The sequence below is a fragment of the Rhinopithecus roxellana genome, chromosome 20 (genome assembly GCF_007565055.1).
Source record: "Rhinopithecus roxellana isolate Shanxi Qingling chromosome 20, ASM756505v1, whole genome shotgun sequence".
Classification (NCBI taxonomy): domain Eukaryota; kingdom Metazoa; phylum Chordata; class Mammalia; order Primates; family Cercopithecidae; genus Rhinopithecus; species Rhinopithecus roxellana.
The window spans coordinates 80,092,866-80,119,869 of NC_044568.1; the positions used below are offsets into that span (position 1 = coordinate 80,092,866).

Sequence of the window (27,004 nt, forward strand, 5' to 3'; positions counted from 1 at the left end):
CACGAGGTCCATCCCTTGACACAGGGGGATTATGGGGATTACAATTCAAGATGAGATTTGGGTGTGGACACAGAGCCAAACCATATCAAGGAGGAAGGCCACTTTCAGGGGTGAGTGTTTTGACAAGAAACGTTTCTAGAAAGGCACAGTGGCTCACTCATTCTAAGTGTGCTGTGAAGCCCCTTTAGTGAAGAAATCTACTTCTCAAACATAATTGCCAGAATAATGAAGGGTAACATGATTACTCATATTTAATCGACTTCATTTACATAGATAAAACCTAAAGGAAAAATCCAATCTGTATTCATGTGCATGCACTGATGTTTAAAAATCCACCGGAGGAAAAAGAAAATTTAGTCAGCAAAATCTTTTCTAGATAAATGCTAGAAATCATTATTCCAAGAAAAGAATCCTCCACTTTTACTATATGTGTGTATGTGTGTATACTCACTAAAAAATACATAAGAGCTCCCCCATGGCTTGAGAGTATTTTATGAAGTTATAAAAATCAGTATTACAAGTACTATCTGTTACAAGTGCAATAAAAACTGTTGAGGTTACCTGAATAAAAAATTCCTGATGTCTATTACAGAAAGTTTTTAATAGAACTTGCCTTGGCAATTTACTCTCAAATATTCTTTTTTTCCCCAGCTCAATATAATATTGCTACCTAATTTTGTGACTGCACAAAATCGTTTTAGGCACTACTTGAAGAATAAGTATTAAGAGTTCAAGTAAGGATGGGTGCAGTGGCCAATGCCTGCAATTGGGAGGCCGAGGTGGAAGGACTGCTTGGGGCCAGGAGTTCAAGACCAGCCTGGGTAACAGAGCAAGACCTCCATCTCTACAAATATATATATAAAAAAATTACATGTAGTGACACGAGCCTATAGTCCCAGCTAATTTGGGAGGCTGAGGTGGGAGGGTTGGTTGAACCCAAGAGTTCAAGGCTGCAGCCTGGGTGATAGAGCAAGACCCTGTCTCAAAAAAAAAAAAGAGTTCAAGTAAATGCAAATGATGTTTTGGCAACCTTTTCTCAAAAGATTCTGGATTGGAATACAGACTGTAATACTGAACTACTATGTGTATACTGTTTCTACAGTTATATACACTGCAGTGTCATTTACAGGTATATAAGGTCAATGGTCCTTGTCTTATTCAAGTTTAAACTAGTGCTTGCCTTGTAACTCTGCAAGTGATCAATAGTCTCTTAATACTGAAAATCACAAAATAGGATAAAATGTTCTGTTGCTAGTCCCATAAAGCTTACTAGATTTTTTTCCCCATTCTTCCCAGTCTTAGGAGAAACATGACTGAAGATGTGAGATAAAATTATTTATTGTAATAAGTAAATGATCATCTTCCCAGCCCCATTCCCAAAGTCACTTGAGCCTTTGCAATCCAATTTGAGATCACTTTAAAAAACCTTCCCCCTGTAACATGCCCTTGTGTTTTTGTTTTTTCCTCCAATTAAAGTGATTAATGGAAAAGGGGAGCATTAGATTACATTCCTTGCCTTCAGACAGCTGGTGGTTCCCTACACCCTGGGGCGGTAACTCCAGACACGGAGCAGCTAGAGCTGCGGACAGTTACTGCTGCAGACAGGGCTGTGTCCCGTCACTCATGATGGCTCAGCTCAGTTTCTAAATCCCCCAGTAAAAATCCTCCCCCTGGAACCATCTGCCCTTTGGACAAGCTTCTGCCCCCTGAACCTGGTGCAATCAGGGTATGGTTTAGGCTTTGCAGAGCTGGGAGGAAATCCCCAGGGCCTCGAGCTAACGCTGTCCAAGGTGCTGATTACTGTACTCAGTGTGTTGCCACTGGCTGAGCTGGTGCAACCTTTCGCCGCTGAGAAACGTTTTCCAAGACAGGACAGTGTCATGGAGCATGGACTCAAGCCTTGGGCCATCTACATCCGTTCCTTCTCCACCAAGATGAGTTGGGAGACCTTGGCCATGTGACCCCCACCTTTCTGAGCCAAAGCACTTAAAACACATAACAAACATTGAAAACCACAGCACTTCGAATCTGGAAGTCCTTTTATCATTTTTCACAGTATAAGGCACTTATTTTTTAACATCGTTCTCTTTTTTTAAAGGCAAAGGAACCGCAAGTGAACACACTAGTCATGACCCATCAGAATGATAGATGCGTATCTACAAAAACATTTCCTGACATCTTTCTGAACCTCTTGCCACTGGGAAATACCACTGTTTACTTACTTAAAAAGTGGTGAGAATTTAAAATGATTCTCTCTTCCTTTTTAAAAAATTAAATTTGTATAAATATAAGGCATACAAGTGCAGTTTTGTTACATGGATATATCGCGAAGTGGTGAAGTCCGGGCTTTTCCTGCAACCAACACCAAAAAAGTGTATATTGTACCCACTGGGTAATTTCTCATCCCTTACCCTCCTCCCACCCTTCTGAGTCTCCAATGTCTATTCCACACTCTATGTTCATGGGTACACTTTATTTAGCTCCCATTTATGAGTGAGAACATGAGGTATTTGACTTTCCACTTCTAAGTTATTTCACTTACGATAACCGCCTCCAGTTCCACCCAGGTTGCTGCAAAGGACATGGTTTCATTCTTTTTAATGGCTGAATAGTATTCCATTGTGTATACATACCACATGTTCTTTATCCAATCATCTGTTGATGTGATTCCCTTTTCTTTGCATATTCTTGGGGTACTTTTAAATCAGTTAAGTTTTTGGGGAAGGAGATTTGGTAAGTTTCATTTTCATTACTTTCAATTATCTCCATTATCCTTCTGCAAACCCATGGGCCACAATTCAGAGCATTTTGCATGTGTAAGACCACAATGAGAGCTCCTTTTCATTTCCCCCTGGAGAAACCCCCATCCTGCAATCGAAGCCCTCTGTTTATGATCCAAGTGTCACCACATCTCAAGTCTCAATGTGTGTGTGTGTGTGTGTGTTTTATTTTTTTTTTTTTTGAGACAGAGTCTTGCTCTGTCGCCCAGGCTGAAGGGCAGTGGCACGATCTTGGCTCACCGCAACCTCTGCCTCCTGGGTTCCAGTGATCTCCTGCCTCAGCCTTCTGAGTAGGTGGGATTACAAGTGTGCACCAGCATGCCTGGCTAATTTTTGTATTTTCAGTAGAGATGCAGTTTCACCATGTTGGCCAGACTGGTCTCAAACTCCTGACCTCAGGTGATCCGCCCGTCTCAGCCTCCCAAAGTGTTGGGATTACAGGCGTAAGCCACTGCGCCCAGCCCAATGTGTGGTTGTTATTAGCTATGCCCTTTACCGAACTCCTTTTCTTGACCTCTTACACCTACACCTGTTGTAAAGAAACAAATACAAAACAAGATTGCAGCAAAACACTAAAAGAAGAGCACTTTAGTTTTTAAAAATTTCAATTTTCTTGTGGCACGTAACAACGAACTATGGTGTCACCAACCTATCGTATAATTAACTTCTCATCTTTTGTTCCTTATGAATTTACATATTTAGTTATCTTTCCATTTAATTTCCCATGGTTTTGCTACGTTGACTAAAACTTTGTAATGAGAAAGTCTTTTAATGGAATAGACTTTGCAGTTCATGTGTAACCAGCTTTGGAAGTCATTTTAGGATTACTGAGTGCCGTTCCGTAATGCTGTGCATTTTTCCTGCCAGGATTTGGAGCACCTAGGTTACTTGTCCACCAGAACAATGGCTGTAGAAGAGAAAACTGAGCAGTGGTCAGGAGCTGCTGAGAAGACGCAGTGAAACAGGTTACATCAGAACAATGCTGATTGGAAATAACCTACGCGCTTTTGTCAAGGGATTTTGCATCAGTGTATTTAATTCAAGTCAGGGCCAATTCAGAGGATGTGGCTTAAGGCACCGTTTTGGCCCCACCAGAATTTTTGCTTTGTTTCTTTTGAGAGCTCTGCATACATTCCCACTTTTTCTGTCGAAGTGGACACAATAAAGAGTCTCATGAGTGGCGGGGCATTCTGACCCCCAGAGACCACCCATCTGCGGAGTGGCTACACAGCCAGAATGTGGATGTGAACAAACTCAAAATGTGCTGCCCAGCGGCTGCAGAAGTGGCATTTTAGAGCTTCGGTTTCAGTCTCTTGGAGGAGATTTTCATAAATGGCCAATTTATGTGCAAAGGTGACTTTTCTAGGCACCCAGGAAGGCAAATGTAGGCTCCGAGCTGTATCAACTGTATTCTGTTTCTATCAGCAGCAATAACAGAAGTCTCAGAATTTAACAGTAAATGGTGGCTACTTGGCTCCTTGTCAAAATAAGTCTGCATGGCTCTTGCAACAAGGGAGACAGCTGTTCATTCTGCTGGGAAGGAAAGATGAATTTTGTTTTGCCTGGCATTTTGGGAATCATGACCACAATTTAACACAATAGGTGTAGTTTGTTTAAGGAATTATCAAAGATCATACTTGGATATCAGATTGGAATTGAGGTCGACAGGCAGACTTTGAGCATACGCTAACCAGAAAACAATCCAATTCAAAAGTGGAGTTGAGAAACACAGCATTAGGAGAATTTATTCAAACTCCATGCAGAGATAGTCTAATATTTAAAAAACTGATTTCCAGGATCTTTCGCTCCATTTTAAAGGAATCGCAGTTCTACTTTGAGTATAATTCAGGATAGGGCCCCAGCTCTCTGATAAAGGACATAAATTCACAAACCTGCCTGGGCTATTTTTATATTTCAGCAAGGGGTTATGTGCAGCTGCTGTTTCTGGCAAAAAAAAAAAAAAAAAAAAAAATAGTGCAAGTGAAAAGTGAACGGGAACAGGACGGACCGTCATTTTTTCTTGATCAAATCCATGAGATCGTCTTCTACTCCTTTCTCACTCAGCTCATCTAGACTATAGTATCGGTGAACAATTTTCTCGGCAGTGACCACCACGACTCGGAGCCCATGGGGGTCTCTGCCAAGCTGGCATCCGATGGCAGATGACACCACCATGTCGAGGTTCTGGTAGGTGCCCCCGGCATTCCTGTGGTAGTGGCCTGAGAACACGACTTTGACACCTGCAGGGAAGGGAAAAAGACGTTAGGGGGCCGAGGACTTCCATCAGGTAACCTGAGGTCTCCAGCATTTTATTCTGTGAACAGTAATGTATTAAATATATTATTATACCATCATGTAGAATTATCATACTAAATGTATAATATTCTGCATATAATCAACAAATAGAAAGTGTATGTGACATACAGAATCCCTGAAAGGATACTTCATATTTGTAATATATTATTAACACTTTTGTCATCACTAGTACAAAGAAGTACTAGGGAAGAAAATGAAAGAAGGAAGATGAAGTGAATGACTTTGAGAAAAGACAGAGACTGAGGAAAACATCCTGAGGACTACAGAAATATCCAGATGACAGAAGTTATGTCTTTTAAAAATAACGTTTATGGCCAGGGATGGTGGCTCATGCCTGTAATTCCAGCACTTTGGGAGGCCAAGATGGGTGGATCACTTGAGGTCAGGAGTTCGAGACCAGCCTGGCCAACATGGTGAAATCCTGTCTCTACTAAAAATATTTTTAAAAATGGCCGGGCATGGTGGCTCACGTCTGTAATCACAGCACTTTGGGAGGCCAAGGTGGGTGGATCACAAGGTCAGGAGTTCAAGACCAGCCTGGCCAATATGGTGAAACCTCATACTAAAAAATACAAAAATTAGCTGGGCATGGTGGCAGGTGCCTGTAGTCCCAGCCACCTGGGAGGCTGAGACAGGAGACTCACTTGAACTCGGGAGGTAGAGGTTGCAGTGAGCCAAGATCATGCCACTGCACTCTAGTCTAAGCAACAGAGCAAGACTCTGTCTCAAAAATAAACACATAAACAAATAAATAAATAATACAAAAAAATTAGGAGGTCCTGGTGGCTGGCGTCTGTAATCCCAGCTACTCAGGAGGCTGAAGCAGGAGAATTGCTTGAACCCAGGAGGCAGAGGTTGCAGTGAGCCTAGATCACGCCACTGCACTCCAGCCTGGGCAACAAGAGCAAGACTCCATCTCAAAATAAATAAATAACTAAAAATAATGTTTATGGCATTCTAATTAAGATAGCAGAGCATGTTTGGCATTTGACGAACCCCCTCTGCTCCAAAGAGCCGTAATGGATGAAGCGTAAAACAGAAAACCCAAGGACACAGGTAGGCTCAAAAACAAAAATAGCTCTACAGGCCAGACACAAAACAGAGAGGCAAAGTCATGAGTGCGAGTACAATGTCACCAGGAGTTCAGCTCTTAGAAGATCATAGAGACTGAAAGCATTTTCAGGAGAAAATGGGGGAAAATAAAGCCTGGCTCCCTGCTGGAAAAAGGACGGTTGTGGGTGCCTCTGTTTATGGAAGGAGGCTGAAGAACGCTGCTGCTGCCTGGTGCTGGGGAAGTGGTAGGCTGGTAAATGTTTCACATTATTATTATTTTTAAAGACCTGATTTGTCATGTTTGTCAATTTCCATGGTGTAAATACTTCCATTGTGGTCGTGGCTCATTTCAAGTTGCCAAGGTGATGTCACTGAACCAGATGTAGAAGAGATGCCCAGTAGTGCCCATTACATGTGTATCAGATCTGTTTCTACCACAGAGATACAAACGCTGCCAACAGCCTCAAGAGCATGGATCACAGCAATATTTAGCAAAAGAATTACAAAGTGATCAGTTTTGAGTATTTATTACCTTTGCTTTTTCATATAATCTATTTAATGCTGAGTTTATATAATTATTAATAATGGCCACTTAACAACCAGCTCACAACATTCCTTAAAATGTAATGACTGGTCCTAATGAGTTGGTAGGAGCTGTCTCCAGCACACCACTGGGCTAAGGCTTATTGCAACCAGAGAGTCTAGGAAGGAAGGAGAGACACAGGCTCAAGTCTAGGAGCTGAAATGTTTTCCCCGATATTACCATGGGACTCTAAACTAGTATTATCAGGCCTGGTCCTGAATGGGGGTGGGGGTGGAGGTAATGAAAACCACTAGAGAGTCAGAAGTTAGCCAAGAGAGAAAGAATGAGGGGGAAAAAAACAAAAAACAAAAAAATACCCCTTACTCAAATTGACCCCGCAATTAAAAATTCTGCTGCCCATGAAGAAATCACGTGGTAAAATAGTCTACGAACCCTTCAATTGGGAACATAAATTCACTCCAGATGAAATTAATTATTTAAAATTCACAAATATTTCAAATCAATGTGTTTAAGACATCAAAGGTCCTTAATAAAGGACTAACACCCATAAAAAGATGTTATGAGACAACATAGGCTAATAGGAGGTAATGAACATTTAGAAATAGTGGACACAAAAGAAGCATCCACTAAAATTTAAAATAAAAACAACTTTCAATAAATGAGATAGGCCAGGCATGGTGTCTCATGCCTGTAATCCCTATACTTTGACAGGCTGAGGTGTAAGAATCACTTGATGCCAGGAGTATGAGACCAGCCTGGGCAATGTAGGAAGACCCCATCTCTATGAAAAATAATAAAATAAATGAGATCAATTCTAGACATCAAAGAGGAAATTAGTGAACTGAGAGGTAAAACTGAGGAACCAGAACACAATACAGAGACCTAGACACAAGCAATAGGAACATGCTCTTGATTTGAGTTCTTTGAATTTAAAAATTCAAAGGACAGATTAAGATCAGCAGAAGTTTACATGAGTTGATAGAGGAGAAACGAGAAAACAATAGTGAGAAGAATGTGAAGAAATAACAGAAATTTTCCAAAAATAAGGAAGACACAGGTCCTCAGATAAAAGTACTACACAGGAAACATGAAAGTTAATTCATACTGATGTATGGTGCAATGAAACTGTGGTACAGCAAAGACAAAGAGAAAAACCATAGGAAGACAACTGCAGTAAAAACATTATAAAGAAATAATCATACAGATAGCAGGAATCTTAACAATAACAGAATCAAAGAGTAACGTCTTCTAAATGCTGACAGCAAATAACTATGGACCTCAAATTTTATATCTAGCTAAACTATCAGTTAAGTTCGAGGGCAAAAAAAAAAAAAAAAAAAAATGTTTGGAATATAAAAACTAAAAGTTTACCATGTCTAAATCTCCACTGAGAGAATTGCTTCAGCAAAAGAAAGGATGAAATATTAAAAAATAATGATGAGCAAACACCAATATTTTGGTAAACTGAATTAACTATTGATTTATTTTTAAACCTATTTTTTAATGTTAAAAGCGAAACTAAAAATAAAAAATGTCAAGATAGGGAATTCGGTGGAAAATTAAAACATATACAAGTTATTGCCATATTTGGAAGGGAGATAAAAATACTGAATAATCTGACACTTTGCAAGAAAAAATGTATAGTTATCTTATTTCTTTACAATGTCTGAGCATAGCAGTCAAACTAAACAGAAATAAACTGAACTTCATCAAAATTACCAACTTTTGTAATCCCAAAACATCATAAAAATGAAAAGGCAACCCATAGAATGGGAGAAGATATTTGCATATCATGTATTTAATCAGGGTCTAATATGCAGAAAACATAAAGAGCTTTTACAACTCAACCAAAAGACAACCCAATTAACAAGCGGGAATGGATTTAAACAGACATTCCTTCAAAGGAGATGTACAAATGGCCGATAATCATGTGAAAAGATGCTCAATATCATTTATCTTTAGGGAAACGCGAATAGAGACAATGAGATAACCACTTCATATCCACTTGGATGGCTATGATGAAAGAGATGGAAAGCAACAAGTGTTCATAGGGATTTGGAGAAATTAGAACCTTCATACCGTGCTGGTGGGAATGTAAAATGGTATAGTTCTTTTGGAAAACATTTTGGCAATTCCTCAAATGTTAAACACATATTTACCATAATTGTGCTATTTCACTCCTAAGTATACATCTAAGAGAAAAGAAAACATTTGCCCATGCAAAAACTTGTAGGTGAGTGTTCATAGCAGCATTTTTCAAAAGAGCCTAAAATACGGAAGCAACCTAAATGTCCATCAGTTGATGATGGATAAACAAAATTTGGTCTACCCATACAATGGGATGTTATTCAACCACGAAAAGGCATAAAGCATTGATACATGCTGCAATGTAGATGCACCTTAAAAATATTAAGCTAAGTGAGATAAGTCACTTGCAAAAGGCCCCATCTTGTATGCTTCCATTTATATAAAATGTCCAGAATAGCAAAATCCATAGAGAAAGTAGATCAGTGGTTGCTAGGGGCTGAGGGAAGGATGGAACGGGAAAGTGACTGCTGACAGGTGCAGGGTTTCTCTGTGGAATGGTAAAAATGGTCTGCAATTAGATCATGGTGATGGTTGCACAACCTTGTGAATATATTAAAACAACTAAATTTGATACTTCAAAAGAGCACATTTTATGGTATGTGAATTATAGCTCAATAAAAAATGCAAAAAAAATTACAGGAAGAGGAGGAAGCTAAAATGACCCATATGGTAATAATGGATTAGAGTTGGAGATATCAGTGGTAATTCATGTTTAGCTCAATATCACTGTGGTTTCACATAAAAATATTTATAGATGTGTATATACACAGGCCAGTACACAGACATTCGTTTCCTTGCTCTGTCAGCTGAGAGCCCCTAGAAGCATGTACTAGCAATGAGAGCACCTAGCACTCAGATCTGGCTTCCTAGTAAGGATTCTCTAATAAAAGGAACTATGGCTCCTTGGAGAAACGGCTACTGTAGCACTGAGCAGGAAATACAGATGAGCCTGGAACATCTTGTGTTGTGAGAAAGGAAAGCGGTGATCAGAAACAAAAACCCTGCAACGATGGGGTATGGCAAAGGGACACAGGAATCAAGCGACAGGATTCCCAATGGCCGAAGCTTAACAATCTGAGTAGCGAAATAAACTAGTGTTGAATTATAACCCAAAGTATTAAAAAATCCCTGAGGTGGCCAGGCGCATTGACTGATGCCTGCAATCCCAGCACTTTGGGAGGCCAAGGCGAGAGGATTGCTTGAGGCCAGGAGTTCGACCAGCCTGGGCAACATAGTGAGACCCCGTCTCTACAAAACATTACAAAATTAGCAGGTGTGGTGGCTCATGCCTGTGGCCCTAGCTACGCAGGAGGCTGAGGTGGGAGGATTGCTTGAGCCTGAAAGTTTGAAGCTACAGTGAGCTATGACTGCGCCATTGCATTCCAGTTTGGGTGACAGAGAGACCTTGTCTCTAAAAAACAAATAAAAACTTCGCAAGACCATAATAATAAATCACTGAATACATAAATAAATGGTAGGGGGGAAACATCTCCTACACACAGAAGGGTAACAAATAAATGACACAGACACCCCACCCTCTAGGAAGTACAGCATCTTTCCTCACCCCTTAGGTGTGGGCTGCGCATTGTGACTTCTGTTCAAAGAGTATAAAGAGAAGGTTAAAAAAAAAAAAAAAAAAAGAATGTATTTACAGTGAAGAAACTGGACAAACACCAAAAGTGGAAAGTCACAGGGTTCGTATGTGCTCTTGATATGAATGTGATAAAAATGGCACTTCACCTCTGTGGTCTTCCTCCCCCAAATCCATCACTCCAGTCTAATCCAGAGAAAAACATCAGACATATTCCCAAGAGGGACGCAGCGTATCAAATACCTGACCAGCATTCCTCAAAACTGTCATCAAAAACAAGGAAAAGTGTAAGAAACTGTCATAGCCAAGAGGAACTGAAGCACATACAATGACTAAATGTGAATGATCCATGTGTTTTTATTTTTTAAATTATATATATTTTTTGTGTATTTTTTTGAGATAGAGTCTCACTGTGACGCCCAGGCTGGAGTGCAGTGGCACGATCTTGGCTCGCTGCAACCTCCGCCTCCTGGGTTCAAGTGATTCTCCTGGCTCAGCCTCCTGAGTAGCTGGGATTACAGGCGCCTGCCAGCACACCCGGCTAATTTTTGTATTTTTAGTAGAGATGGGGGTTTCACCATGTTGGCCAGGCTGGCCTCGAACTCTTGACCTCAAGTGATCTGCCTGCCTCAGCCTCCTGAAGTGCTGGGATTACAGGTGTGAGCTATCACGCCTGGCTGTATTTTTAAAAATACACTTTTAATTTTAGAACAATTTATATTTACAGAAAAATCACAAAGATAATATAGAGAATTCTCATATCCCCTTTACCGTTTTCCCCATTCATTAACATACGACATCAGGATAATACATGTGTTACAATTAATGAACCAATATTGACACATTAACATTAATTAAAGCCCATGATGAGATTCCCTTAGTTTTTTCCTAATGTCCTTTTCCTGTTCCAGGATGTAAACGATTTTTACTAGGTCCACGCTGGGGAACAGGAAGGAAACAGAGATTGAGAATGGTGGTAAAGGGTGGTAAACAGGTGCAAAGGAAAGCAAACGAGGAGACAGGAGAGCAAGGGGAGAGAAAGAGAAAGGCAGGAAGGGAATCTGCTGACAGTCTCTGCTTCTGGTGAGTGGGGTTCTGGGGGGGCTGTAAAGAGAGCTCTTGGGACTATAGGTAACTTTGCTGGTGGGAACTGGAGATTCACCTGTGGGGAGGTGTGGATCAGCTCAGGTGCATAAAGGATCAGCTCAGGTGCAAAAACGAAGGGTATTCAGCCTTCCCTACTTAAGACAGCCGCAGGTGGAGAGAAACAGCTACAGTCACGTGCAGCACATAGACATTTTGGTCAATGATGGATGCCACAGAGGAAGGTGGTCCCGTAAGATTATAATGCTGTATTTTCACTGTACCTTCTCTATGTCTAGATATACAAATCCCTACCATTGTGTTACGGTTGCCTGCAGTATCCAGTACAGTACCATGCTGCATGGTTTGCAGTCTAGGAGCTATAGGCTATAGCACACAGCCTACGTGTGCAGTAGACTACACCATCTAGGTTTGCATATGGACACTGTGATGTTTGCAACACAACAAAATTGCCTAATGGTGCATGAGTGTAATTCCATTTACTTTTTATTAGAATTTGAACAGAAAGAACTCATGTCAAGGGGCAATCCAGCAATACTATCGCACATTTTACTGTACGTTCCCTTGGCCCAACAAAATCATTTTAGTAGATGATTAGCCTTCAGAAATCCCCAGGGAAAGGCCCAACGATGTATCTGTGTTGTGCCTGTGGACATCAATATATGGTTCAACGTGCATCGCAGTACCGTTAGTAACGTCTGTTTATGGAAGATCTGTTAAATGACAGCATGTGCATTTTTAAAAAAGAGGTAATTTATATGTACTGGCACCAAAAGGTGCCAAATACCATTAATATATATAGCACACTGCTGCAAAAACATCGTGTGATCCTGCATAAAATAATGTGTACCTTAGGTTTGTGTGCATATAGAGGTATGTGTGCCTATGTGTGCATATGTATACCTAAGAGGGCATGTGCGCATAGACATTAAACTGCTTATAGTGGTGGTTCCAGGTGAGGGGGGTGGGGTGGGATTAGTGAGAGGTGCATCATTCTCTCTTATTACAATAGTGTAATGCTTACAATGATCACAAATTAATCTGGTGATCCGGGTTGAAATCCCAGCACTTTCGGAGGCCGAGGCGGGCAGATCAGTTGAGGTCAGGAGATCGAGAACAGCCTGGCCAAGATGGCAAAACCCCATCTTTACTATAAATACAAAAACTAGCCAGGCGTGGGTGGTAGCAGGCGCCTATAATCTTAGCTACTTGGGAGGCTGAGGCAGGAGACTCACTTGAACTTGGGAGGCAGAGGTTTCAGTGAGCTGAGATTGTGCCACTGCACTCCAGCCTGGGTGACAGAGCGAGACTCTGTCTCAAAAGAAAAGAAAAAAGAAAAGAAAGTAAAAGAAAAATTAGGGCAACATGAACAGGGCAGGGTGGCATGACAAAATGCAGCCACTGCCACTCCAGAGCACAAACTGTGCGGTTCTCAGGTTGCAGCTGGAACGCTGGGTTGGGCGCCCGATGGGTCCTCGCCGTAAATAGAGAACTGAAAGGCTCCCATCGTACAGACTCAAGGGGCGGCGGAAATGACTGCTTCCTCTGTAGCTTTCCTGGGGTTTCAAAGCCAGTCTGTGGCTCAAATGGGACCGCATGAGATCAGCCCTGCCTGGGGAAACACCGAACGGCTGGACAGTAAGCACTCAGCATTATTATATCTTTGCATGCTAAATTACGTTTATGAGACTTGGCTCTTCATGCCTAACTCATAGTTACAAACTGTACTATTCTGGAAAGAATGTCTGGCAATTTTGAAAGAAGTTTGCCTTAGCCATAATTAGCTGTAAAAACTCATTTATGTTTAATTTTCACACCATATTGATTGGCATTAACAGAGAGGGGAGCATTTAATGGTGATTGTTCAAGTGCCCAGAGGACCTTTCCGAGCGGATTCCCCAGACCGTGGACAGCTGCACCTCTCTGTAATATACATGTCCTCTCCATCTGCTCCTCAGGGCTCACCAATTATTGTTAATGTCCTAAGTCACAGAAAATGTGACCAAACGAGGATTCTTAGAGTACAAAGATGCTGCAAGATGACTAGCAATAAAGATGAGGCCAGGTGCGGTGGCTCCCACTTATAATCTCAGTACTCTGGGAGGCCAAGGTAAGAGGATCACTTGGTAGGAGGCCAAGGTAAGAGGGGCCAGGAGTTTGAGACCAGCCTCGGCACCAAAATAAGACCCTGTCTCTACAAAAAAGTTTATCCAATCAGCCTGGCATGGGGGTGCATGCCTGTAGTTCCAGTTACTCGGGAGGCTGAGAAGGGAGGATTGCTTGAGCTCAAGAGTTGGAGGTTGCAGTGGGCTATGGTTGCACCACTGCACTCCAGCTTGGGCAAGAGAGCAAGACCCTGTCTCAAAATAATAATAATAATAATAATAATAATAACAATAATAATAACGATGATGATGAGAGAAACTACTAGTGAGCAAAGAAGTTGTGTTCAAAACCTTCTCCTTCTGGTAAAAGAGATTTCTCCCCAACTCCAATGAGGAACTTGGCCTTCTGGGGTCCTGCAAGACAAAAAATCAAGTAATGACCATGTGATGAGTTTACAAAGAGACGGCCAGGCAGGGGACGAAAGTCTGTCTCAGAAGTCGGAAGATGTGACCAACTCTGTCCTCCTGGGTTCTGATGCTGAGTTCAAGGCTCTGGCATGTTCCTGGCTGGCTCAAGAAGTCTGAAACGAGGGATGAGATGCTGAGTTGGAAATTGGGGGAGACATTTCTTGGGTTGGAGCCAGATTCAGAAGAAGCCTGGTGAATTTCCAGACGTGGGGGTGTCTGAGTCTATTTCTCAGCTCCAGAGAGGCCTGGAAGTTCTGAACCTGGAATATTTCTCCTAGTTCCACCTCCAGTAAGGGCAACCACTCCAGGTGGAGTGAAAGGAGGAGGGGCGTGGAAGGGGGTGGCACAGCAGTGGGGCGCTCTGTATCCTTCATCCTGTTTTACTGAATCCTCCCAATGCACCTCTGTCCTAGGGACTCACATCATCTCTATTTTACAGATGAGAAAACTGAGGCCCAGAGAAGTTAAGAGACAAACACAAAGCCACACAGTTAGACAACAGGGCATCGAGGATCGGAACTCGGCGTACTCAGACATCAGAGTCCATTCTGCTTTGGGACCTTGGACCCATTACTGGCCTCCATGAGTTTGTATTTCCTTATTTGAACAATGAATAACAATGACAGCCCATCTCATGGGTGGCAGAGGTCTGGGGGGGAGGATGGGTGTTGGTACCAAGCTCATCATTGCCCCACCCATGAGGATTTCTCCAGGGCAGGGCCAGCTGCTCACTGCTGGAGGGAGGCACACAGCACGGCAGTCCAGCTCTGCAACACGCAGCCTCTCTCCGAGTTATAATCCTGTCCCTTTCATGCCGACGGGCCACAAGGACCTGTAAGAAGTTTCACCCATCTCAGCTTTCTATTAGCTTTTGATAGGGAAGCATTGATTCACAACTCGATGGAGGTAAGGAATGTATTAATAAACCTCGGTTTCCCTGACAGGGGATTGATTTTAGTGGTGTTTTCAAGAGTTGGGCAGAATTTCCACTCAGCCTGTGCATCAGTCATCTGTGGCTGACATGCCTCTATGGTTCCTTAATTGAGTATTACATACAGATTGTTTTTGAATTATGAACTGCTGTAAGGAGATGACAGGCATCTTTTTAAATTACTGCCAGAAGAATTTCCAGCAAAGGCAGCCACTGCATCAACAGATGACTTCTGTGGCGATAGCTTCGTATTTTTTTTTTTTTTCTCCACAGTATCAAGTCATGAAGACGCTACAAAAGCTATTTTTAAGTTATCTTGATTCAAGTTCATTTCAAATCAATCAGAGGATTGGGACACAGTCTCTGTATAATGTAATATTCTAATGCTGGAAACTTGCTTCAAATCAATCAGGAAATTGAGATGCAAGCCAGTACAATTCCCATACTAAACACTGGATTTCTTTAACGTCTTGGTGTTGGGGCTTAGACCTGGAAAGTGTAAACACCCTCCAATTGGACAGCTTTTACTTTTATCCTGCATGAGACTCTATTTGTGAAAATGTGATCCAGCTTTACGCTGCCAGTTGTAACAGTGAAAACTGCACTGCAAACCGTCACTCACACTGACTTTATTCCTCCTCAGTGGTAGGGAAAGATGTGACACAAATAAAAAAGAGGGAGAGAAATGGACAATTAAAAAAGGAAAGGTTGGCCGGGCGCGGTGGCTCAAGCCTGTAATCCCAGCACTTTGGGAGGCCGAGACGGGCGGATCACGAGGTCAGGAGATCGAGACCATCCTGGCTAACACGGTGAAACCTCGTCTCTACTAAAAATACAAAAACTAGCCGGGCGAGGTGGCGGGCGCCTGTGGTCCCAGCTACTAGGGAGGCTGAGGCAGGAGAATGGCGTAAACCCGGGAGGCGGAGCTTGCAGTGAGCTGAGATCTGGCCACTGCACTCCAGTCCGGGCGACAGAGCGAGACTCCGCCTCAAAAAAAAAAAAAAAAAAAAAAAAAGGAAAGGTTTGGTGTAAATGTATAGAAAGTAGGTATACATAATCCCTCCTGCCGGTAAAGAATTTCTTTAGCAGGCTTTGAGATAAGAGATTCTGGCCAGGGGTGGCCAGGTGGCAAAGGGGAAGAGACAGATGTTTCTTAAGTGGGTTTGGGAGGTGCAGGTTGGGAATATGAAGTCATGGTTAAGCCCCACCTGACTTATTGAGGAAAAGGTTCTACACTTTGTGCTATCAATTGGGGAATTCTAGATTCCAGCATACTTACTCACTCTCATCAGAATTTCCCTGGTATATATCTTCTCCAGTGACCCAATGCCTGTGGCCCAGGACTGACAGGGGACACGGTGGAAGGGGATCCGGGTAAGGTGGGAGGTTGTTTCTTCAGTTAGTTTGAGGCAATAAACATTTGTTGAGCTCCCTCTTGGTGCCAGGTATTATGGAGTGTGGTAGGACCAACCACTCCCAGCAATCAAGAACTCGAGGTCTACAGCCAGGCAGTCAGAGAAAGAGCTACTCATAACAAAACACAGAAATCAACATCGTTCAGCAGCGTTTTATTCACTGGACATCTATGAGCTGCACTTTGCACCCGCATCATCTCACTCAAGCCAAATGAGGACCCTGACAAGGAAGATATCATCCCCTTTTGCAGATGAGGGAATGAGGCACAGAGAGGTTAAGTGACTTGCCTGGATTCACATAGCTAAGATGTATACTTGGACAAGGCCAATTCAGAAGCACAGGCTCTGTCCACCATCTCAGAGGTGCAAAGTGCCAAAGATCACGGTGCCATAGGTCCTGTAAGAAGGCTTCCTGGAGGGGGTGGCTCTGACGTAAACACATCCTTAATTTCTCCTAGTTCTCTGCTCATGTCTGACCTGAGGCCTGAGGGGGGATCATATTATGATGGTAATAACAATAATGATGATAATAATATTTACGGAGTGTTCATTATCTGTCTAGACATTGTTCTATGCACTTTACTTGTTTTTAGCTCATTTAATTCCCACAATTTCTCCATGAAGGAGGCATGGTTATTATCCGTGATTTTTTTATCCGATTTAGAGATGTTCAGTAGTTTGCCTAACTCAGCCGGTAGGTGGCACGGCGGGATCTGAACCCAGGAGTCTGTCCCCAGAGTCAGCACTAAAACACCTGCCAAGTGGAGGTAAAGACACATCAGGTGAGGGGAATATCACGAGTGAGTGAGGAGAGTCAAGTGTGTCCAGGAAGCAGCAGGCACCAAACGTAAAGGCTCCTGCAGGCTGGCACCTGCTGGGCGTCCGAATTCCCGCTTCAGCATTTTTAATCCCCCTGACATCCAACATCAAGAAACTCCTGCACATTTCCCAGAGGACACGACTAAAGGTCAGCTGGTGGGTGGTACCAGAATTCCAGTTCAGATTCTGGCTTGGCTGGAGGACAGACGAGGGTGGGGAGAGGCGGGCCAGAGGGCTACATGGGGCTATACACTGGCTGAAATGCAATGACTTACAAAAAGTGCCAAGGTTGGCTGGGCGCAGTGGCTTATGCCTGTAATCCCAGCACTTTGGGAGGCCGAGGCGGGCGGATCACTTGAGGTCAGGAGTTTGAGACCAGCCTGACCAACATGGCAAAATCCCATCTCTACTAAAAATATAGAAATGTGGATGCGGATGTGGTGGTGTGTGCCTGTAATCTCAGCTACTTGGAAGGCTGAGGCACAAGAATCACTTGAACCTGGGAGGCGGAGGCTGCAGTGAGCTGAGCTGGTGCCACTGCACTCCAGTTTGGTGACAGAGCAAGACTCTGTCTGAAAAAGAGAAAAAAGAAAGTGCCTAGGTCGTGTATGCGTCTCCCTTCTCATGGTAAGCATCAAAGCATCCCATCACTTCCAGCTTCAGCCGTTCACTGATTCAAACCCTATCATCCCCAAATCCCGTGAACTAGCATGGGATCTTAAAGATATTTTCATGGAACTTCTTTTGAGGATCACTGCTAACTTAATTGACCTGCGTCAGCAAACGTTTTCCAGAAAGGTCTGGATAATAAATATTTTAGGCTTTGTGGGCCATGCAGTCTCTGTCACGACTACTCAACTCTGCTTTCCTTTGTAATGTGAAAGCAGCCATAGAAAGTATATAAGCTTGTGGGCACGGCTGTGATCCAATAAAACATTATTTACAAAAACAGGAGGAAGGCCACCCTCACTAATAAAGCATACCATTAAAAATAATACATTTGGGTAAGTTCGGCCAAGAGTTCTTGATTCTTCAAAAATCTGAAAGTTTCTGTGCTTCTCAAAAATAAAAATCGAAAAACAGTAACAAAGGGAACAGTAATTTGGAGTTTCATGTATAAAACCACGAATGCCATTTCAAACAAGGGAGGTAAGTGACTTGTGTTAGTGAACACAAAAAAGGTCAACTGTTCTATAAGTAAGAGCATCTGTCCTGATGGCCAGAAAGAGACTTCTATATCTACTTTAAAAGTGTCTACATCCTTCCATCTAAAAAAGTAACTCAGATCTAATTCAACTGTTTTGGCCATTATAGATACCCTGCATTTCCACGGAAATTTTACAATCAGCATGCTGATTTCTACAAATAATAAAACTGCTGTAATTTTGATTGGGATTTTGTTGAATCGATCGATCAACCCAGGGGAAAATGCCATATTAACATTGGCCCTGTAATCCATAAATATGGTCTATCTTTCCATTTACTTAGGTCTTTTAAAATTACTTTCAGCAATGTTTTGTAGAGGCAGAGGTCTTGGATATCCTTTGTTATTCCTAGGTATTTCATGTTTTATGGTGCTATTGTAAATTGAATTATTTTTGCAATTTCACTTAACAATTGCTTGCTGATACTATATAAAAATGCAATTATTTTTGTCTATTAACCTCATATCCTGAGACCGTGCTAAATTCATTTATTCATTCTAGTAATTATTTGGTAGACTCCTGGGATTTTCTAAGTTAAAAAAAAAATCACACCATCTACAAATAGGTCATTTTACTTCTTATCTTTATGTCTCTTACTTCTTTCTCTTGCTTTTTGCAATAATTAGGATCTCCAATATAATGTTAAAAAGTAATGGTGAAAATAGTCACTCTTTTTCTTGTTGGCTATAAATTTAGTTTTCATATTCCTATTTTTTAGACTTTTGATATGACTCCCAAATTATTCTTCAGAAAAACATAATCAATTTAAATACCCCACAAGGATTTGAGAGTTTGATCAATGAGAACTCATTCTTTGGTGATCTCACACAAGCCTTGCAAAGATTAAAAGCAAAACTCCTCAAGAGGACCTAAAATAAGTATCTGTTTATCCAGAACTTCCGAGTAACTGCTATCCTCTCCGTTCCTTTTTCATGCTGGATAATCCCTTTCATCTCCTCAGAACAAAGCATGTTCACAGGACTTACTATGGTTGGATGTGTGTGTCAAGAGTAGGTAGGCATTCCTTTTACTATTCCTTTTCTTGCATCTTTTCTGTAAGCTTGAAAATACTTCCAAATAAAATGTGAAAACAAAAACAAAAACAATGCATACTTGCTAAAATTAAACCCGAATGTTGTAAAACTACAGAATATTAAACAAAAGAAAGTGGGAGGAGGGAAATTTCTTGAAATCCATGTTCCTATTTTAGGATTTTCCAGATAATTTAAATGTGTATACTACTATACATATGTTAGATATAGATCTAAAGAAACATATATACATATATAAAATCTCACAAAAATGGAATAGGCTACATATAGATTTAAAACTTGCTTTTATATATTCGACAATGGATCTTTTACTTATTCCATTCAGGATATGCTGCCGTATTTCAGAGCTACTCACTAACGTCCTGAAAACTGTATTTCCGGTGTTGGGGCTCAGAAATGGTACCCCAAAACATGGCATTTTGACATGCTGAACTAAAGCAGCAGCCTCAAGGTCTCTCTGACCTTCCCTCCTCAAGAGCAGTGACAGAATTTCCTTATCTGAAACTCTCTGGAATTTCCTTATCTGACTAAGGAGATTTCTTTCTAAAAGAAATGCAATTATCTTAAGAATCCCTCCCTAGGAATCTCATCAAATAACCGAGAAAGATTAGCCAATGGAGAAGAGAAGAGACTAAAAGTCATCACCATGCCCAGACAGGCTTTTCTTCCATTCTTCTGAGGGTAGCTCCAAGAGATTACATAGGAGACTTTATCTACATAATAAGACAACCTTTGTTCACAATGCAGTTCTGTCTCTTACCTTCCCATAACTTGCTGGTCCCATTCAGTTTCCTAAAAGAATCGTTTACAAGATAATGTCTGCTTCCTAGGCCCATTCAATTCCCTAAAAATCATTTATGACTGCTCAAAATTGCCTACATTTCTCCCATCTCCCTCTCCCCTATGAAGAGGGTATATAAGCTTCAACTATTTGCCCCTTGAGTCTCATATTTTGTATGGCTCTCAAGTTCAGCACATTAATACATCTGTATGCATGTTTTTCCTGATCACCTGTTCATTGTCAGTTCATTTCCACAGTGAACCTTCAGAAGGTGGAACAAAAAGCTTTCCCTCTGCCCCCACACTGCTATGTAAAATCTAGGTTGTTGGATGATCATTCTATATCTTAATAATACAAATACTGTAAACTGGGAGGTCAGGAGAGTTCAGAGCCTTTCAGCCCTCTAAGGACTACTCACATGCATGGGGACACACATAGTTACTATAGCTTCTCAGAGAGCATCTGGGATTCAGTGGGCAGAAACAGATCCAGGGAAGAAGCAGTCTTATCTGCAGAGCCCCTCTGACCTGGGTCTTGGCGGAGAAGCCCATCTACTCCTGCTTGCTGTATCATCAGCATGAGAAGAGAGACACTCTTGGGTTACGGAGTGCCCAAGCCAAGCAGCCCTGCCCCTGTGAGACCTGGGGTGGGTTGTGGGGGCAATATCTCCTTCTGGAGCTGAGCCTCTCAAAGATTTCACTGTGATGGGTCCAGGTGCTCCTGGGCTGAACCCTGCTGGAAACCTGGGTTCCAGCCTCATCTCCTCTTATGGGTGTGACATTAACACCTATACAATTGGTCATTTCAGGCATTTGCTCACATGTCTGGTCTATGTGATATGAAGCATCTGGCTTGTCTTAGGATTCTTAGCCTCCTCTTGAGATTCTCTTCGTCTTTCTTTTTAATGTTTTGCTTGGGTAGGAAGCAATGGCCCAGTTGTTAAAATGACCTTTACCTAAAGCCAGCTCATACTGTAAAACCTGAAGAGATTTCTTTAAGGATTCCTCCCCCACCCCCATTTCCTCCCCTAAAGAAGAGCCATGCATTATGATTTCAATGTGTCCCCCAAAGTTTAAGTGTTATAAACTTAATCCCCAGTGTAACAGCATTGGGAGGTGGACCTTTAAGAGATGATTAGGTCACGGGGGCTCTGTCATCATGAATGCATTAATGCTGTCATCAGAGAAGTGGCTTCCTAATTTAAAAAAAAAAGGATGAATTTGGCCAGGCCCCCTTCCTCCTCACTCTTGTCAGGGATGCCCCAACAAGAAGGCCCTTACCAGATGCAGCCCCTTGACCTTGGACTTCCCCACCTCCAGAACAGAAAGAAATCAATCTCTGTTCTTTATAAATTACCCAGGCTCAGGTATTCTGTTATAGCAGCACAAAATGAACTAAGACACCACGTACATTATACTTTTCCTACCTCACCTGATTAATGATCCACAAAAATTATATTCTTCCCTTTTCAAAGTTCCTCTTAATTAAAACTAAGAACGTGGGAGATGGGGATGGCACAGAAGTGGCCTAGAAAACACCTAGGGCTGTGCATTTTCAGCTTCATCAGGACGGAAGTAGTTCTGCTGCAAAAGGTTTGAGAGTGGATGGAAGAGGTTCAGTGGTCACAGGCATCACACCAACACCTGGAGGCAGCTGAGAGGGGCCCACATTCCTGTGCATAACGTGACGTTTCCCACTTCCACCCACCACATCTGCATCCCACTTAGAATTAAACAGGGCATGTGGATGTGCTCTCATGCTCCAGGGTAAAGAGCAGTATTGGGAAATAATTACTCTCCAGGGCCTGGAGGCGTCTGGCTGCCCTCTTGAGTCCCCAGCCTTGAGAGTGTGATCACAGCATAGCATCACTTCCCTACCCTGGACTCGAGGATCAGTTATGCTCCTCAACCCCGCGACTCACTGCCGTTTACTATTCTTTTGAGACAGCGTCTTGCTCTGTTGCCTATGTTGGAGTGCAGTGGCGTGATCTTGGCTCACTGCAACTTGTGTCTCCTGGGTTCAAGCAATTCTCCCTGCCTCAGCCTCCTGAGTAGCTGAGATTACACGTTCCCACCACCACGCCCAGCTAATTTCTGTATCTTTAGTAGAGGTGGGATTTTGCGATGTTGGCCAGGCTGGTCTCAAACTCCTGAACTTAGGTGATCTGCCCACTTTGGCCTCCCAAAAGTGCTAGGATTACAGGCATGAGCCACTGCACCCAGCCCCTTTATTACTTTTCTACAAGGGGGGGCTATGCTCAACTTTTAATTTTTTCCCCTTCCTGATGACTTACAGATTCAAAACCTGTAGAATATGCAAGAGGAGGACTGCATTTTGTTAATACTAATATTTGGTTGTTAGAAAAGCAGTGGCAGCCTGGGGTGGGAGCTAGGGGTTGGGAGCCTCAGGCTTGAACCTAAGTTCTACTGTTGCTGAGCTGTGTAGGTGTGGCATGTGCAGCAACATATGTGAACCCGAGTTTCCTCATTTGGAAGGCAAGATTAGTATCAACCAATCCCAGGGTCACTGGGAAGATAAGCAAGAATCAGAGACACGCCCTGGGTGGCACAGCAGGAAGCTGCATGTCTTGTACTCAGGCAGCACTCAATAATTATACTTTCCTCTCATCCTTCTCTAAGTATCTGATCAGAAGATCTTTTTCTTTTCATTTGCACAAATTACATCTTTCTCACTGTTCATAATTTCCTCTTTATTTTTAAAAGAAGATGGCAGCTTGCGTGTGAAATGGAGCGTGGGGCACACATTAAGGTTTCAATCCAGAATGGAGAATTTTCTAGATTTCCATACCCTACCTTAAACACAGCTGTCAGGACAAGAGGCTCATTAAAAAGATTGTTTTGACTGACAGAATGTTCATGTATCAAACTGGAAATCCATCCAAAAATACTTGAGGGAGGTAGACAGAGGTGGCGGCCAGCCACGGAAGGAAAATGTTTTGCAGAATTTGTTCAAGATGAAATTTGCTAGGGAGAAAGTGCTCTGCCTCTGACTTAAGCCAGGGAAAGCCAAGAAGGGGGTACTGCAGCCATCAGAACATGAGGACCTTGGGTAAGTCAGATTCCGTTTGAATAACTGGGGAAGAAAAATTCTGATCAGGCAATGATCCCTTAAAGAACACACATTAACTAAATTTGTGCACTCTTCCTTACCCCTGGGCTTCGAGGCACTTCCTCCTCCAGTTAACAGCTTATTCTTCCTGCATACATCCCTGGCTTCCACAAGCCCTTTCAATGGTGGCCTTCCCTGGGCTCTGTCCATTCCCCTTCTCTCGTCCCTTTCCCTCTCACTGATGACCACCGCTTTTGCTATAACCTCAACCACCTCCACCTGCCAAAAATTCAGAATCATTTCCCAGCCAACAATCTGTTCCTAGGCTTCGTGGACCTCTCTTCCGGACATCCTTGCAAGCTCTGCAAACTCAACCTACTTACTTCTTTTGCCCTAATGCCCACCCCTCCTCGTGTGGGTTTAACTGGAGCACAATGAAGTCATCCAACCCAGGCATGCGGGAGTCACCCCGAGACTCCCTTCCTCTGCCTGGTTCATGCATCCTGTTGACCTGTTTGCCTGAACATGCTTACCCCCATCTCCGCTCCATCCTCAGTGTGATTTTCCTGGTTGTCTGATCTCCTGTATGATATTCAGCTGTCAGTGGCTATGGTGGCTTAAAAAAGTAAAGGCTGTATTTGTGCTTAACTATGATTTATCTACCCCATAAAAAGAGGAGGTAAGCAGTCCAGGGAGGGCGCAGCCTCTCCAGGATTTCATTAAGGATCCAGCCTCCTTCCATCTTTCTGTTTTGCCTTCCTCAGTTTGTAGCTTCTATCCTCAAGATCGCAAGATGGCTGCAGGGCTTCCAGGCACTGGGTCCAAGTTCCAAGGTGGAAGAAGAGTTAAGGGCCAACAAAAAGCCTTTCTGGAAGCCCCACTTGCTAAACACCTGAACTAGGTCATGCAGCCACACACAGCTACATGGGGGTCTGGAGAAAGAGTGTTTCAGCCTGCCATGCTAGTGCCCTGAAAACCTCCTCTGTCAGGAAGGAAAGCAGAGAAAAACCATCCGGGTAAACTGAGCAGAGCCATCTTTCTGAAATGCAAAACCCGGACACAGTGGCTCATGCCTGTAATCCCAGCACTTTGGGAGGCTGAGGTTGGAGGATCACCTAAGACCAGGAGTTTGGGACCAGCTTGGGCAACAAAATGAGACCCCCTCTCTACAATTTCTTTTTTTAAAGCAAAACCCTCTTGTGCCACTTCATCAAGTAAAATTTGAGGGTTCCCCATCACCTTAAGGTCCTGATCAAACACAATGTCTCCGCTTGAGCCTACTCTAGTCACTGAGCAACTCCAGTGCCAGTGCCGGTACAGGATGAGCTGTTTTGTGGCTCCAGTCTTGCCCATGTTGTGCCCTCTTTCTGCCCAGGTCTGCCTGATGAACACTTATTCATTCTTCAAGACCCTGTTCATTCCTTTCCTCCAATGGAAAAACATCCCTGGTGAAGCTGGACAGGGCTCCTTCTTCTTCATCCTGTTCCTTGCACATTCTTTTACTTTTGCCCTGATTTCTGGCTCCCACCTTGGTTTCCCCTACTGGTCTATGAGCTCCTTAAGGGCAGAGGCCACGTGTGTTTAACTGAATACTCATCCCCAGGATGAACAGCAGAGAGTGGCCGCTCTGTGACTGCTGGATAAATGAATGAATGGAGAGATGGATGGATGGATGGACAGTGAATGAATAAATGAAACTTGTGGCAACTCAGAAGCTATACTTTAGTAGGTATCTGGAGGAGAAACCCAAATCTCCCCTTTGTCAATATTATCAAAGGGAAGGGAGAGTTCCCATATTTTCTGATTTTACAAACGAACTGCCATGTTCCTTACAAAAGGAGACCTTACTCACAAGAGGGTGGAAATCGGAGACAGCGGAACAAGCACCGACTCTGGATCCTGTCTGTTACGTAAATGCCAAAACACAAGTGACTGCACCTCACTGTATACTGTTTTCTCAGTTTTAAAAAGCGGACAATAATGGATCCCTTAGCTGGGCACGATGGCTCACGTCTGCAATCCCAGCACTTTGGGAGGCAGAGGTGGGCAGATACCTGAAGTCAGGAGTTTGAGACCAGCCTGGCCAACATGGTGAAACCCCATCTCTACTAAAAATACAAAAATTGGCCAGGTGTGGTGGTGGGCGCCTGTAATCCCAGCTACTCGGGAGGCTGAGGCAGGAGAATCGCTTGAACCCAGGAGGCGGAGGTTGCAGTGAGCCGAGATCGTGCCACTGCACTCCAGCCTGTGTGACAGAGCTAGATTCCTTCTCAAAAAAATAAAAAATAAAAATAAATAAATAAAATAATAATAATAATAATAATAGTAACAATAATAGCCTCAGGAGGCTGTTGTGAGTTTCAGGCGTAATGCGTTTCAACTCCTGGCACACTCACTATTGTACACCGGGGACCGATGCTTCTTGAGACTGTGTTTGAAATAAAGCGTGGACAAGGGATTTTTCTTTCTTGCCTTTGGAGACAGTGCTGGTTGCCTCTCAATATCCACACCCTCCCTTTTCCTCCTGATTTTGTTCTGGGCAGTGTCCTGCTCAGGGAGACCACCAACTTCATTCCCCAAACCAGGATGGACGCAGCTGTGACAATTCTCCTCCCACGGCCACTTGGGGTCTAGGCAGGAGCCCAGGTCTGGGTACGGAGATTTGGGAGAAGTCACCGGGGCATCTGAGAAAGGTCATGCTTCTTGTAAACAGTCCCCCTTTCCTCCTCTGGGGTTGTCAAGTGTTAATGTGACGTGCAGAAGTGCATCAGCCAGCTGACAGGTACAGCCTAAGGAACGGGTCACGACAGGGAGAAGCACAGCAGGTGTGCAGAGAGATCCTGCTCATGCATTCAGCCAGGCCAAACGCCTGAGCCACCTGTGGCCCTCTGTCCAAAGAACTTCCTTATTCTCTGAGCTGGGTGATGGGAGTTTCCTGTTCTGTACAGCCCAAAGGAACTGATGCTACTCATACTATCCTATACTTGTTAGAACAGTCACTCTCCTTTTGGGGTGGCCAGTAATCCATTTGTTTTGAAGACTGCTTGTTTATTAATTGTATATGTTTATTTTTGAGATGGGGTCTTGCTATCTTGCCCAGGCTGGTCATGAACTCCTGGGCTCAAGTGATCTTCCTCCCTCAGCTTCCCCAGGAGCTGGGACTAGAGGCATGAGCCACCATGTCCAAGAATCAATTTGTGAACAAACACTATGTAAGTTGGCCTTTGGAAACTCCTACAAAGTAACAGAGTTCTCCTGTTGTCCGAGAGGCCGCAGAGGGTTTCCTTGTCAGGGTGGGATTCAGTGAGACTTCATTAGAATACAGTTTTCTCAATAAGCTTCTCGTACCGTTTCTATTCCTGTGAAATTGCTTTCCCAACCCTCTGGCCTTCAGTAGGACCAAGGCACACACAGGTCCAAAGGTAGTGAGTGCTGTGGCACGTTCCTCATCAGAGAGGGGAGGACGCTGGGACAGGAAAGGTGGCTTAGTAACCCTGTTGCCATGTCTGTGTGACAACTTGGAGGCAATTCGGAAGTGAGAACCAGACGACAGACATGAGAGGCAGAGTATCAGTTACTAAAACACCCAAAATGTTGGCAACTGAAAACAAAGACAATCTCTTCCTCCCTTTGATTTAGATTGTGGCCTTTTACCTGTGGCTGAAGAGATTTAAGTGCAGAAA

General features: G+C 43.1%; 1 protein-coding gene across 3 annotated transcripts in view; it reads right to left on the bottom strand.

Moving 5' to 3' along the window:
* Positions 1-2,021: 2,021 nt before the first annotated feature.
* Positions 2,022-27,004, bottom strand: part of CPPED1 (calcineurin like phosphoesterase domain containing 1) — a 138,784-nt gene continuing 113,801 nt past the window's right edge. For 2 of the 3 annotated variants that reach the window (XM_010358682.2, XM_030924949.1), the window contains exon 4: positions 2,022-5,020. In XM_010358682.2, coding sequence (XP_010356984.1) covers positions 4,791-5,020 — 230 coding nt within the window. In that variant the 3' untranslated portion in view covers positions 2,022-4,790. Of the gene's footprint in view, positions 5,021-13,876; positions 13,996-27,004 lie in introns of those variants that run through there. The other variant, XM_030924950.1, reaches the window with a different exon arrangement.